General features: G+C 42.7%; 1 protein-coding gene across 1 annotated transcript in view; it reads left to right on the forward strand.

Moving 5' to 3' along the window:
• Nucleotides 1–267: 267 nt before the first annotated feature.
• Nucleotides 268–14,897, forward strand: part of DIPK2B (divergent protein kinase domain 2B) — a 51,710-nt gene continuing 37,080 nt past the window's right edge. Inside the window, exons 1-2 of the mRNA XM_059050601.2 lie at nt 268–661; nt 8,659–8,923. Of these exons, the coding sequence (XP_058906584.1) occupies nt 426–661; nt 8,659–8,923 (501 nt within the window). The 5' untranslated portion in view covers nt 268–425. The remainder of the gene's footprint in view (nt 662–8,658; nt 8,924–14,897) is intronic.

A 14,897-nucleotide genomic window follows, 5' to 3' on the forward strand; every position in this document is an offset into this window, starting at 1 on the left:
ACAGTGGAGGGCGGAGACCTTCAAGATCTTTTGACACTCCCAGGTGGAAACCAGGTCGGACATACATCCTGCATGGACCTTTCCTGCCCAGCCAGGAAATCCTGTGTTTGTCAAAAGGACTGCACAGGGAGGCCCTGGCCATTGTCCTTCCCGAAATCTGCTAGTCAGCCCCTCCCCAGGCTGCAGCAGCCGCCCCGGGGGCAGAGGAAGAGTAACTCTGGAAACGGTGTTATCAGCATCCTCCATGGACTTCCTCACCTCCTCCCCAGCCTCGTTAGCCCCAAGCTCCTTAGCATCCTCAAACAGAAACCTGGGAAGCTGGGATGGGGTCAGCGCCCTGAAGCCAGCCCTCTCTCTTTTGCCAAGACCTGCCTCTGCACAGCCCTAAGTGGGCAGCCGAGGACTGCAGCAGGAGTCTCGAGCCCATGATGGAGCCGCGGCTGGGGCCTGAGGCTGCAGCCCTCCACCCGGGCTGGCCAGCCCTGCTGCTGTGGGTCTCAGGCCTGAGCTACTCTGTCTCCTCGCCGGCTTCTCCCTCTCCTTCTCTGGTGCCCCGAGTCAGAACCAGCTACAATTTTGGAAGGACTTTCCTCGGTCTTGATAAATGTAATGCCTGCATCGGGACATCTATTTGCAAGAAGTTCTTTAAAGAAGAAATAAGGTCAGAATCTCAATCAGATAACTCTGAGGGGCAAAATTCTGTTCCCTTCATGTGATGATGTCCAGGAGTTTCTTGAAATCAAGTCAGGATGGAATTTATGAATTTATGGGTGGGAGCTGAAGCAAAGCCATTTAATCGTAGAGGGAATGAGTTAAAGTTGGGATGGGAAGGGGCTAAGGTGTGAAGCCAAATTCCAGCTCTAAATGCTAAATCCAAAGTTTCCTTTGGAAGTGGGAGCTTAAAGTTTTAAAGTTTTCTATGAATGGAGAAGGCTGGGACTATTGAGTTTACCAAGTTCATTTCTCATAGTGGAAAGGAAATCAAATTTATAGAAAGCTTCCTATGTGACAGACAATTTAAAGCTGTTTTTATTTTCTCCTCACAACAATCCTGGGAGTTAGTGTTTTGCACTCATGATTCAGATAGTGAACTGAGACCCAGCAAGGTTCAGTGACTTGCCCAAGGTCACCTCCTAATAAGTGGCAGATCTGGAATTCAAACCGAGGCAGTTTGCTCCAAAGTTTCTGAACAAGTTTTCTGCTGCGAGATGTTGCCTTGATCAGAGGAAAATCTACGTTTAGTAAATCTCAATGCACCTGGCTCTCACCAAAGAATAGTACCACACTCTGGAATTCAGGCCTGTCAACACACGGTCAATGTGTTGGCCTTTACTTGGCCTTTATTACGGCCAAGACCCAGCACGTGCTGTAATGGCATTGCTATAACTCTGGTCATTGCCCTCCGGGGTATTAGGACAGGGGAACGGTGTTACAAATACCAATATAATAAGGCCTGGTCCGATGCAGGCCAGAAGTGAAGTGTAAAGGACCTCGGGGAGCTCCAGGGAGAGGATACTAATTCCAAATGGGGACTGGAGAAAGGCTTCTCCAGGGGAAAGTGTTCTGAGCAAGACCTTGAAGGATGAGCTGCAATTTATTGGGAGGAGAGGGGCTTAAGTTAGAAGGATCAGCTTGAGCAAAGGCCCAGAGGTGTGGGAAGAGGTGAGAAGTCTTAGTGGCTGGAGCATAGGGCACATGTGGAGGCATGGCAGCAGGAGGAGGTTGGAAGGGTCAGATGGGGCCAGGGGCTTTGAATGCCATACCAAGGAATTGGGACTTAACCTGTGAACCAGTGGTCTCCAGCCTTTTCAATAGACCCTTTGTAATAGGCCTCTTCTCTTGTGCCTTCCCCCAAGGTCCTGCCTCTGGCTTGTAAGATCTGATAACCAAGCAGAAGGCATTCATTTACAATAATTTTATTTCCAATCTGTATTAACCAAAGACATATTTGAGTATTCAACTAAGTTACTAAAAAGAACTAACAAATAGAAAATACCAACAAAAATGTTGAACTTCTTTTGTGAGATGGTAGATATTATAGGGAGTGGATGTGAACTTTTCCTATTAGACCATTTTTAAAAAATTTTTATTGGAGTATAGTTGATTTCCAATGTTGTATTAGTTTCAGGTGTACAGCAGAGCGAATCAGTTATACATATACATATATCCACTCTTTTTTAGATTCTTTTCCCATATAGGCCATTACAGAGTATTGAGTTCCCTGTGCTATACAGTAGGTCCTTATTAGTTATCTATTTTATATATAGTTATGTGTACATGTCCAATCAGACCATTTTTAAAGCATTTTGAATGTTAAAAAGTTGAAAGACCTCCAATTGGGGAAGCTCTACTGCAGGCAGTGGTGGGGATGTTAAGTAGGGTGGGGACAAGATGAGGCCTGTATTTTGCAAAGATCTGGAAAGCAGGGTGCAGAACGGCCTGGTGAAGCTGGCAGGGGCTGTCAGACCAGTTCTCCTAGTCCAAGAGAAAGATCATTGGGAACAAAGCAGGGCAGGAAGGATGCAAGTCAGTTCAGCTAGAGAATCATTTTCTTGATCAACTCGATGTGCCAGGAAATGAAGATGTTGGAAATGAATCAAGATTTCCCACCTGAGAAATGGGATGGAGAGGACCAAAAACACAGAGGAAGTGGGACTGATTCCTTGGAGAAAGAAGGCAGTGAGAATATGGACATATTTTAAGATAGGAGGGAGGGAAATTAAGGGATTCAACTGAGGAAGAGCTCCAGATTCATATCCTCCTCCAGATAAGTAAACAAGAGTGTATGAATATTACAGTCGACTCTTCAAGTGGAAAGAAATGAGGTTTTTCTCATCAGTCAGGTAATGACCATATTCAGGAAGCATTTCCCCAAACAGGTTTGTGTTCTAGTTGAGTTCAGGATATTACTTCAGCTCCCTCAGAATTCATTTTCCACGTGCGCCCGCCTGAAAGGGAAGTGTGCAGATCCAAGCAGGAAAACACCAGGCAGGGCAGGTTGAGGTTTGGAATGCTTCACGTTGAGAAATCACATCCTCAGTGCAAGGAAGCAGCGAGAGGTAGTGAGTGGCTCTGGGAACGTAGAATTGTTTATAGTCCTTTTCTCTACATTGTAAATAGTATTTTCCTTATTTTAAAAGTGATATCTCTTTATTTTAGAATTTTCAGGAAATATTGATTAAAGAAAGCACAAAATAAAAATCACAGACAATTCCTCACCAAGAGATCAGCGTTTAGTTAACATTTTGGTATATGATCCTTACCACCTTTTTTCTAAGTATGGATTAAAATTTTTTCAACAAAAATGTGATCATACTATGCATACTCTTTTGGAAACTTTTATTTAACCATGTATCGGAACACCTTTCCACATTAACTATTCTTCTCCACAATTTTATTTTTAGTCGTTTCATGGTATTCGATTGCATCAATCAACTATAATTTATTTAACTAATCAACTATTGCGGGATAACCAGGTGTTTTTTTTCACTTTTCATTATTATAAGCAGTGCTGTGTTGAACATCCCTGTGGCTAGACTTTTATGCATATCAGTGATTAATTCCTGTAACAAATTCGTAAAGGTGAAATTTCTGGGTCAAAAAATACAGTGAATTTTTAGGATTTATATATATATATATATATATCTCCAAATGGAGACTTCTACCTATAGAGTTTACTTTTTGCACACTCAGAAATGTTTACTATTACTATTATTTTTATTATGGATTTCTTCTCAGTTGAGCCCTTTTTTCAGGCTTCTTGCCCATTTGTATTTCTTCTTTGACAAATTGCCTACAAGTTCACATCCTTTGCCTCTCTTTCCAATGGTGTGTTTGCTCATCTTGTTTTTGTTCATCTCCAAACATTTCTCCACTTTTAAAACTGATCATAATGCTACCTTAGGAGAAAGCCCATCCAAAACTTTCAGGTGTTAGGCTGAAATGCTATAGCCAGGAAAGCATTAGTACTCCAGTCCTGGTCCTCAATAAGGATTGGACAATGCTTGTTGTTCAGCAACAAACAGAGGGTGAGCTCCCCGGGCTGGCTGGGTAGGCTGAAGACACATGATTGGTGGAAGGATGTCACCTTTCCTTCTTTCCCTATCTTTTCTTTGGCAAGAATGGTAATGATGAATCTGATGCTTCCCATACACAACCAATGATCTTTGACCATTAGAATGTTTTCAGTACCAGTCTTCCATGCATTACATGCTGACTTTCAAATCATGAATGAAAAAGCTAAGGGAACCTAGAAAAATGAGTCAACCTGATTTACATATTCTTTCTACTGAATATGTCCCTATATATAAAATCCTAAGTGACCACCCAAACTGGCAAGTTCTACCAGGATCGGATTGATCAGTATTTGCATATGTGCAAGTAACAGGTGTGGTGAAAGTGTGGGGTACGGGGTACTTAATGACAGTATTTCTGATCAGAATCACTCCTAAGGATTCCTAGGCTCTTATGAGGATGGACGTCTTACCTTGCCTTCCTTACTGTACCCACATGGCCTTACATCCTCACCCCCCATTCCCAAAGTCTTAAAGAATGTTTAAATACTTCTGAGTTGTGGAGGATTCACAGCAAAATAAGTAAATCATTGTTTTATTTTGCCTTCCCTTCTCCCTTGCCCTTGTCTTTCTCCTTCACCTCAGAAGGTGATAGTAATTACTGCTTTAACTCACTTCCTCAAATGAATTCAGAGGTCTTGGGAGCTTCAGGGTCCCAGAGCTTATGGCAAAAATATCCGGCTACACATTCAATCATCCATACACGTACCCATCCATCCATCCATTCACCCATTCATCCAAGCATCCCTCCAGGCATTCTTCCACCCAACCTTCACTCTGTGCACCCCATTCATCCAGCCCTCCGTGTATTCCTCTACTCACTTAACCATCTGTTCATTCAAATACCCATCCAACCATCCATCCATCCATCCAACTAAAATTATTGGGCACTAACTTGGAACCAAGCACTCTGCTAGGCACTTAGTTACAAAGTTGAAGGAGGCCCAGTCCTTGCCCTGAAGGAAGACAGAGACATGAACCAATGATTAAAGCAGAGTATGAGGACTATACAAAATGTCCTACACAGGATGTCATGGGAGCACGTGGGAGGGAACCTTTCTCAGACTGGGGGGATGAGGGAGTGAGAATCAGAAGAGATGATACCTGTCTGGGTTTTAATGGGTTGGGTAGGGATTCTCCAGGGAAGAAAGAGAAAGTGTCTCAGATAAAGGGATCAGCATATCACAAGGTGAGTGGAGGCTCAGAGGCCCAAAACAATACGACTTAGCCAAGGAGGGTCAGTGGTTTGGTGAGACCAAAGCAAGCTTGTAAGGGGAGCTTAGGAAGAGCATTGTGAACTGCTCTAAGAAGTATGAACTGTATCCTGAGAGCTTTGGAAAGAGGCTGGATGTTTTAAGTGTCCTGAGGGATGGAGAAGAGGTAAGAGAGGCACGAAATATTTAGGAAGGCGTGGCTACAAACTTAGTGTTTGACTGGATGCAAGTACAAGAAATATACATTCTCATTCCAATGTTGTCACTCTCCCCTACACCCCCAGCCTGCTCTCCATGTTGAAGGGCTTGCAGGGATGGGACCACATGACATTTATTCTTCCTTCCAGCTCTGGGAAACTATGATCTTGCTTGTCCAACATCTTTTAACCCAGTGAGGAACTCGTCCAAGCTCACTACAAACATGCCCATGAAGTCAGTTCAGAAGGAAGATTAGAACTCTGCCTCTATTTTGTGGTTTTCTAAATTCTAGGATATTAACATTTTAGTGAATAAACAGCAGGGCCCATTTTCTCACTGACATTCTTCAGTTCAATAAAGTAGGTAATCAAAGTTGTAAGAATATTCATTGTTTTCCCATTCAGCATCCTAAAGTTATTACCATTTGGAAAGGGGGAGAAGTGTGGCCTGTAAACCTGTTTATTTGTCCTCAGTTGGTCCTCATGAGACACCTCAAGCCATGGCTGGACATGCACCGGGATCCATTACAGTCACCTGCCAAGTCAGTGTTGCCCTCTCAGTAGAGCTTCCTCAGAAGGTGGGGACAGAAAAAGAAGACAATGAGGTTATCCCACAGGGTAGGGCATCCCTCCTCATGCCATCCCCACAAACTGGGAGAAAAAGCCCCCTGAGATCTGTCCTCCCCTGCCACTAATTTTCTATGATTCTTCAGACAAGTCATCTTCAATTTTCTCATCCTCAAAATATAATGGGCAAAGTGAGAGAGCAGCATGGATATATATGCTACCAAATGTAAACTAGATAGCTAGTGGGAAGCAGCTGCATAGCACAGGGAGATCAGCTCGGTGCTTTGTGTCTGCCTAGAGGGGTGGGATAGGGAGGATGGGAGGGAGACGCAAGAGGGAGGAGATATGGGGATATATGTATATGTATAGCTGATTCACTTTGTTATAAAGCAGAAACTAACACACCATTGTAAAGCAGTTATACTCCAATAAAGATGTTAAACAAAATAGATAACAAACAAGGACCTACTTGTTAGCTCAGGGAACTAATAACATATAAGGAAAGAGAATCTGGAAAAGAATTTTATATATATATATATATATATATGATGGAAGAGGGACAGGGACAAAATCATCTTTAAGGACCCTGCTAGCTATAACTCCTAATAATGTTACCCATCTTTTACCAAGCACAAATTCATAAAATAGATGATAGAGGACTAAGTAGCAGCAAAGTGGTTTAGAGCACAAACTCTGGAGCCCTGAAAGCTACTTCCTCCAGTTCCTGGCTGTGTGACTTGGAGCAAATCACTGAACTTCTCTGTGCCTCAGTTTCCTCATCTGCATGGTAACAGCAGTGCTGACCTCATAGGTTTGTTGAAAGGTTTAACTGATTTAATGCACATAAAGTGTTCATCAAAGTGACCGCTGAAGTGATTCATAAATGTGTATCACTGTTATTGTTACCTAAGAGAGCCACCTAGTTGTAAATCCTTAGTCACAGGCCCTTGGGGGAGGGGTGGTTTGAACCCCCATGAACAAGAGTAGCTACAGGAAACAGGCCTGCCTGGGGGGCCTAGGCCCTTCCTTATTCTCCCAGTGGGGAGGATCATTTCCCATGGTTGTCCTAAAAATTCCAAGAGTTCATTCCTTGCAAGTTTTCAGTGTCTGGTCTTTTTAAACAGATCTGTGGCAATGTCCTTGAATGGAATTCTTTGTGCCTACTTCCACTGCAGTTTGAATGGTCCTGCATTGCAGAAGGTACTTACTGAAAGTTTCTTAGAGCACCTTCTTTGAAAAGCTTTCAGTCTAAGAGTCTTAGTTACCCTAAGAGGTAACTGTATCATATAAGTGAGAAAACAATACAATGTAGGGTTTGGAGCTAGTTCCTCCAAAACTCATTATCATGAGGTTGCCCAGTAACGCCCACTAATAAGAATTTAAAGATTCTTATTGAAATTAAATTAAAAACAACAAGGTCCTACCGTATAGCACAGGGAACTATATTCAATATCCTGTGATGAACCATAATAGAAAAGAATATGGAAAAGAATATATATATATATATATATGTATAACTGAATCACTTTGCTGTACAGCAGAAATTAACACAACATTGTAAATCAACTATACTACAATAAAATAAATTTTTTTAAAAAGAAATTAAATATATAACATATAAGCCTAATTTTCATTTGCAGTATAACCCTCAATTATTAATAATAATGAAGAGACACATTTTCATAGTACTTTTTCATACATTGATCAGAGGGAGATTGAACATTCTTCCCTGTTGGAACTGTCGGCACACAGCTGGAGGAATGACTAGAGAAAAGGGTCAAGGTGGTGCCTAGAAAACCAGCAGATGGTAATAGGCCAGTGCCTCTCCCCTGGGGAGGATTCCACTGTGTGGAATCACACACCTCCTGGATCCCACATAGCTTTGAATTTGGTGACCCTTTAGCAGCCACTGTTCCCTGACACTTGGTTGCTACTGATAACTTATCTGTGGACGGAAAGCAAAATTGATGGGGCTTTTGGGGGGTTGGATATGAAGAGGCAGTGCCCTCCCCAGTGCAGGACCAAAACCTCTTCAAGAACTGTGGTTTCAAGACCCAGCCGTTGTTCACAGAGTGGGCCGTTGCTAGAACCAGTGTAGCGAAGCAGAAAGATCATGGGTTTTTCTGACAGACAGCCCTGAGTTTGCATCCCTGCTTAGCAACATATTATCTGACCTTGCAAGGCACTTAAGCTCCACAAGCCTCAGTTTCCACATTTATAAAGTGGGGATGGGTTATTAGGAGAATCAAAGGTACCAGCAGGTGTAAAGCTGCTGCCTTCACGTGGAGTAGAAGTTCAGAAAGCCATGGCTAGTATTTCTGCACCATTTGGATGAAGAAGATAAAAGTTTGCTTTGGGTATGCAGATCCCTCACCTTTTCTGACATCACATATACACTTCCCTAAGCTTGAGGAAACACAAATAGTCCTCTCACGGGAAGAGCTTGGAGCTTCTCAGTCTAAGGAGAAGAAATGGATCAGAACAGATGTTCTCCCCCATCTCCCTGTCCCCGGGCTCTGCTGGCTCAGGCAGTGTGGCTGGTCCCTGCTTAGTCCCTTCCCCCTCTCTCCAGCTCCCAGGCTGATCCCTAAAGGGCTATTCTTTCAGGTCTGACAACTGGCTGGCCTCACACGTTGGACTGTCTCCCGACGACTTGCCTTCTTACCCTGTAAATTATTCGGATGATTTCAAAACCTGGCGCCCCGTGGAGATCTCAAGGCTGCTCAGCAAACACCAAAACGAGATCTCAGACAAGAGAATCTGTGCCTCCGCAGCTGCCCCAAAGACCTGCAGCATTGAGCGCGTCCTGCGGAAAACAGGGAGGTTCCAGAAATGGCTGCAGGCCAAGCGCCTCACACCGGACCTGGTGCAGGTGAGAGTCCTGGCCGCGGGGGGTGGGGAGAGGGTGCAGAATCCATTCCCAGCTCACATCTCAGTCTGGGCGAAAGGAATTGTAGTCTGTCTAAAGTGGGACAAAACAATGTCATGAAACAGCATGGCTTGTGACAAGACAGGAACTAAACAGGTTTAGTTATAGGAACCCTTCCCATTGTCATTCTCCATTCTCTCTGATATGACCCTCAGCGACTCTTTGGGAAACAGTTCCTAGCCCTCACCTCTGGTCTGAAGGCCGGATGACCCTCACCAGCCTTCCCCCCCTCACCACAATGTTTGCCAACCCCTAAACGGTGACCGTTCTTAGACGCTCCCATACGCATCCCGTTTCATGATCCAGAGACCCCACTTTGAAAATCAGCTTCCTCTTTGATCTCCCACCCTAAAGAAGAACCAAACCTGAGTCACTGCAAAAGCAGACTCTGATAACACACCTCCTCCTCCCATGTGAGAGCTCCCACCCACTCCCACGAGTAGGCTGCCTTCAGAACTTCAGCACGTTTCCAGTGCCATCTTCTCCTGCATTGGTCCCCTCCTGCACTATCGCCACTGGTATCGTGTTTTTCATCCGAACCAGCACAGTCATGTAACTCCACACACATCCAGCTGGCCCCTTGGGACAGAAGATGCCGCCTCAAAGGATTGAGGAGCTGCTCACCTTCAGCAAAGATACGAGAGGAGAGACTCACCTCAGTCTCCCTGTCATGATGAGGCTGGAGGATTTGGCATCCCTCAGGGACACGCCAAGTCTGTTTCTTGAACTCCCCAGGCCACTAGCCCCTTCATATGGACACATAAGGCTGACTGGGTAACTTCTGAGCACTAAGAGACCTTCCCTTTGGTCTCTTCGAGATGAGCAACCCAGAACAAAGCAGAATCACTGGTCCCTGCATATCTCGACCACATGTTAAGACCATGTGGCTTTACTCTAAAGTTGTGTGGAAACTGCCTTGAAATCAAGAGGAATTGAGCTGCTGGTGACATGGCCATCATCTGATATTGAGCTTTCCAATGTGGTCCTTTTGCACTCTGCACTTTATGAATCTCACTGGCATGGAGTGGGGAGAAAATAAGCCAGAGGAAGTCAAACTATTGCCAGGTTGGGGAGGTGGTGGCAGGACCCAGCCTAGGGGTCTTGGAGTTGGTGTGGGAAACTGGAAGTGGAGGCTCAGGTGGGAAGAACCTTATGGGAGCTGCTCAATACTAGGCAGAACCAGAAGACAGAGGACAGATATCAAAGCCCACACCATGGTACACACCCTAGGTGTAATGCCCCTGTGCCTCTCTTTCTGTGCCTGCAGACAGAGCCTCCATGCACTGGCCTGGGTACCCACCATCTGCCATTCTCAGGCTGACCACAACTAATAACTGAGGCATGGGAAGGACCAATATGAGACCTCCTCTGCTTTGCCTCCAATACATGCTCAGGAACAAATAGAAGGCCCCAGGAAGAGCAAAACAAGATACGCAAGGGTTTGTTTCAGAACCCCTTGAAAATCCCATCACTTATTCCTACCCCCATTGCTGTCTGGTCCCACGCTGACAGGCACAGTTCCCCCAAGGCACCAGCCCTGGACTACCTCCACCTGGGACCTAGCAAATGTACCAAAGGACAGAACATCCTGGTGCACAAGATACACTTGAGATTCCACAGAAAGTGGCTAAACTGGCCTTGGGCTTTGAACTAAGGAAGACTCCCTTTTTCCTTCATTTTCTAGACACTTCCATAATACAGTGGGGATTATCCCAGGAGGCCTAAGAAGTCCAAAGCAACCTGCCCAGTACATCTAATGCCACCTACCTTGATGAGTATAGACATTGTGGTAGGGGCAAAAGATCCCTGGGGTCTAGAAACTGTGGTTGAGTCCTGACTCTGCCACTAACAGCTGTGGCAGAACAGAAAGGTGCTCAGAGACCCAGGAAGAGCAGAGAGCTTCTGGTTCCTGTTCATCCATGTGACAAAGATGAATCAGACACAAGCTCTGTCCCCCAGGATCATGTGGCCCAGTGGTGAGGACAGACAAGAACACAAACCACCACAAAGTGTTGTAGTGGAAGTTATGATAACAGCCTGTATGGGAACAAAGGACAGACTATTGACTTGGATCCTTCACTCACTGACCAGTTGACCTTGCATTTAAGTCTAGGACTTCCTCACTCTTCCCTGACATTCCTCCTCCGAAACTGTGCTGGGGGGAGGCATCTGGATCATCTCAAAGGCCCTCCAAGTTCTGACATTCTTTGATTTCATATGACTCTACTTCACTTAGTAAAGAAATCCTAATTGAATGCCTACTATCACCAGACACTGTACTGGGTGCCTTGATTCCCTGTTTCTCAAAAGGCAGCAAATAGTGCCTGCTTTACCGGATTCATTCATCCTTGTAGATATGAAGATGTTTTAGAAAAAGTCCATCACCATAGAAATGTATGGCAGTGTTGTTGTAATAAGTGGATCCCTTTCTTCAATTTCTTGTGCTAAAACTTGCTCTACCAACTTTGTCATCGTGCATTGACATACAGCTAAACAAGCTTTCGTTCTTTCCTTTTCTTTTTTTAACATCTTTGTTAGAGTATAATTGCTTTCGAATGTTGTGTTAGTTTCTGCTGTATAACAAAGAAATCTGCTATATGTATACATGTATCCCCATATCCCCTCCCACTTGCGTCTCCCTCCCACCCTTCCTATCCCACCCTTCTAGGTGGTCACAAAGCACCAACCTGATCTCCCTGTTCTATGCAGTTGCTTCCCACTAGCTATCTATTTTACATTTGGTATTGTGTATATGTCCATGCCACTCGCTCACTTTGTCTCAGCTTACCCTTACTCCTCCCTGTGTCCTCAAGTCCATTCTCTGTGTCTGTGTCTTTATTCCTGTCCTGCCCCTAGATTCTTCAAAACCTTTTTTTTTCAGATTCCATATATATGTGTTAGCATACGGTATTTGTTTTTCTCTTTCTGACTTACTTCACTCTGTATGAGAGTCTCCAGGTTCATCCACCTCACTACAAATAACTCAATTTCGTTTCTTTTTATGGCTGAGTGATAGTCCATCGTATATATGTGCCACATCTTCTTTATCCATTCATTTGTCGATGGACACTTAGGTTGCTTCCATGTCCTGGCTATTATAAATAGTGCTGCAATGAACATTGTGGTACATGACTCTTTTTGAATTATGGTTTTCTCAGGATATAGGCCCAGTAGTGGGATTGCTGTGTCATATGGTAGTTCTATTTTTAGATTTTTAAGGAACCTCCATACTGTTCTCCATAGTGGCTGTACCAATTTATATTCCCACCAACAGTGCAAGAGGGTTCCCCTTTCTCCACACCCTCTCCATCATTTATTGTTTGTAGATTTTTTTGATGATGACCATTTTGACCAGTGTGAGGTGATACCACACTGTGGTTTTGATTTGCATTTCTCTAATGATTACTGATGTTGAGCATCCTTTCATGTGTTTGTTGGAAATCTGTATATTTTTTTGGAGAAATGTTTATTTAGATCTTCTGACCATTTTTCAATTGGGTTGTTTGTTTTTTTGATATGGAGCTGCATGACCTACTTGTATATTTTGGAGATTAATCCTTTGTCAGTTGCTTCATCTGCAAATATTTTCTCCCATTCTGAGGGTTGTCTTTTCATCCTGTTTATGGTTTCCCTTGCTGTGCAAAAACTTTTAAGTTTCATTACGTCCCATTTGTTTGTTTTTGTTTCCATTTCTCCAGGAGGTGGGTCAAAAAGGGTCTTGCTGTGATGTCTGTCATAGAGTGTTCTGCCTATGTTTCTCCTAAGAGTTTTATAGTGTCTGGCCTTACATTTAGGTCTTTAATCCATTTGAATTTGTTTTTGTATACAGTGTTAGGGAGTGTTCTAATTTCATTATTTTACATGTAGCTGTCCAGTTTTCCCAGCACCACTTATTGAAGAGGCTGTCTTTTCTCCATTGTGTATTCTTGCCTCCTTTATCCATGATAACATGACCATATGTGCGTGGGTTTATCTCTGGATTTTCTATCCTGTTCTGTTGATCTGTATTCCTATTTTTGTGCCAGTATCATACTGTCTTGATTACTGTAGCTTTGTAGTATAGTCTGAAGTCAGTGAGTCTGATTCCCCAGCTCTGTTTTTCTTTTTCAAGATTGCTTTGGCTATTCAGGGTCTTTTGTGTTTCCATACAAATTGTGAAATTTTTTTTTCTAGTTGTGTGAAAAATGTCGTTGGTAGTTTGATAGGGACTGCATTGAATCTGTAGATTGCTTTGGGTAGTATAGTCATTTTCACAATGTTGATTCTTCCAATCCAGGAACATGGTATATCTCTCCAAATCTTTGTATCGTCTTTAATTTCTTTCATAAGTGTCTTATAGTTTTCTGCATACAGGTCTTTTGTCTCCTTAGGTAGGTTTATTCCTAGATATTTTATTCTTTTTGTTGCAGTGGTAAATGGGAGTGTTTCCCTAATTTCCCTTTTAGATTTTTCATCATTAGTGTATAGGAATGCAAGAGATTTCTGTGCATTCATTTTTGTATCCTGCTATTTTACCAAATTCACTGATTAGCTCTAATGGTTTTCTGGTAGCATCTTTAGGATTCTTTCTGTATAGTATCATGTCTTCTGCAAACAGTGACAGTTTTACTTCTTCTTTGCTGATTTGGATTCCTTTTATTTCTTTTTCTTCTCTGACTGCCGTGGCTAAAACTTCCAAAACTATGTTGAATAATAGTTGTGAGAGTGGGCAACCTTGTCTTGTTCCTGATCTTAGTGGAAATGTTTTCAGTTTTTTCACCATTGAGAACGAGGTTGGCTGTGGGTTTCTCATATATGGCCTTTATTATGTTGAGGTAAGTTCCCTCTATGCTTACTTTCTGGAGGGTTTTTTATCATACATCGGTGTTGAATTTTGTCAAAAGCTTTTTCTGCATCTATTGAGATTATCATATAGTTTTTCTCCTTCAATTTGTTAATATGGTGTATCACATTGATTGATTTGCGTCTATTGAAGAATCCTTGCATTCCTGGGATAAACCCCACTTGATCATGGTGTATGATCCTTTTAATGTGCTGTTGGATTCTGTTTGCTAGTATTTTGTTGAGGACTTTTGCACCTATGTTCATCAGTGATATTGACCTGTAGTTTTCTTTTTTTGTGACATCTTTGTCTGGTTTTGGTATCAGGGTGATGGTGGCCTCATAGAATGAGTTTGGGAGTTTTCCTCTCTCTGCTATATTCTGGAAGAGTTTGAGAAGGATAGATGTTAGCTCTTCTCTAAATGTTTGGTAGAAGTCACTGTGAAGCCATCTGGTCCTGGGCTTTTGTTTGTTGGAAGATTTTTAATCACAGTTTCAATTTCAGTGCTTGTTATTGCTCTGTTTATATTTTCTGTTTCTTCCTGGTTCAGTCTCAGAAGGTTGTGCTTTTCTAAGAAATTGTCCATTTCTTCTAGGTTGTCCATTTTATTGGGTATAGTTGCTTGTAGTAATCTCTCATGATCCTTTGTATTTCTGCAGTGTCGTTGTTACTTCTCCTTTTTCATTTCTAATTCTATTGATTTGAGTCTTCTCCCTTTTTTTCTTGCTGAGTCTGGCTAATGGTTTATCAATTTTGTTTATCTTCTCAAAGAAGCTGCTTTTAGTTTTATTGATCTTTGCTATTGTTTCCTTCATTTCTTTTTCATTTATTTCAGATCTGACCTTTATGATTTCTTTCCTTCTGCTAACTTTGGGGATTTTTTGTCTTCTTTCTCTAATTGCTTTAGGTGTAAGTTTAGGTTGTTTATCTGAGATGTTTCTTCTTTCTTGAGGTAGGATTGTATTGCTATACACTTCCCTCTTAGAACTGCTTTTGTAGCTTCCCATAGGTTTTGGGTCATCGTGTTTTCATTGTCATTTGTTTCTAGGTATTTTTTTATTTCCTCTTTGATTTCTCCAGTGATCTCTTGGTTAT

This window comes from Kogia breviceps, chromosome X (genome assembly GCF_026419965.1).
Source record: "Kogia breviceps isolate mKogBre1 chromosome X, mKogBre1 haplotype 1, whole genome shotgun sequence".
NCBI lineage: Eukaryota > Metazoa > Chordata > Mammalia > Artiodactyla > Physeteridae > Kogia > Kogia breviceps.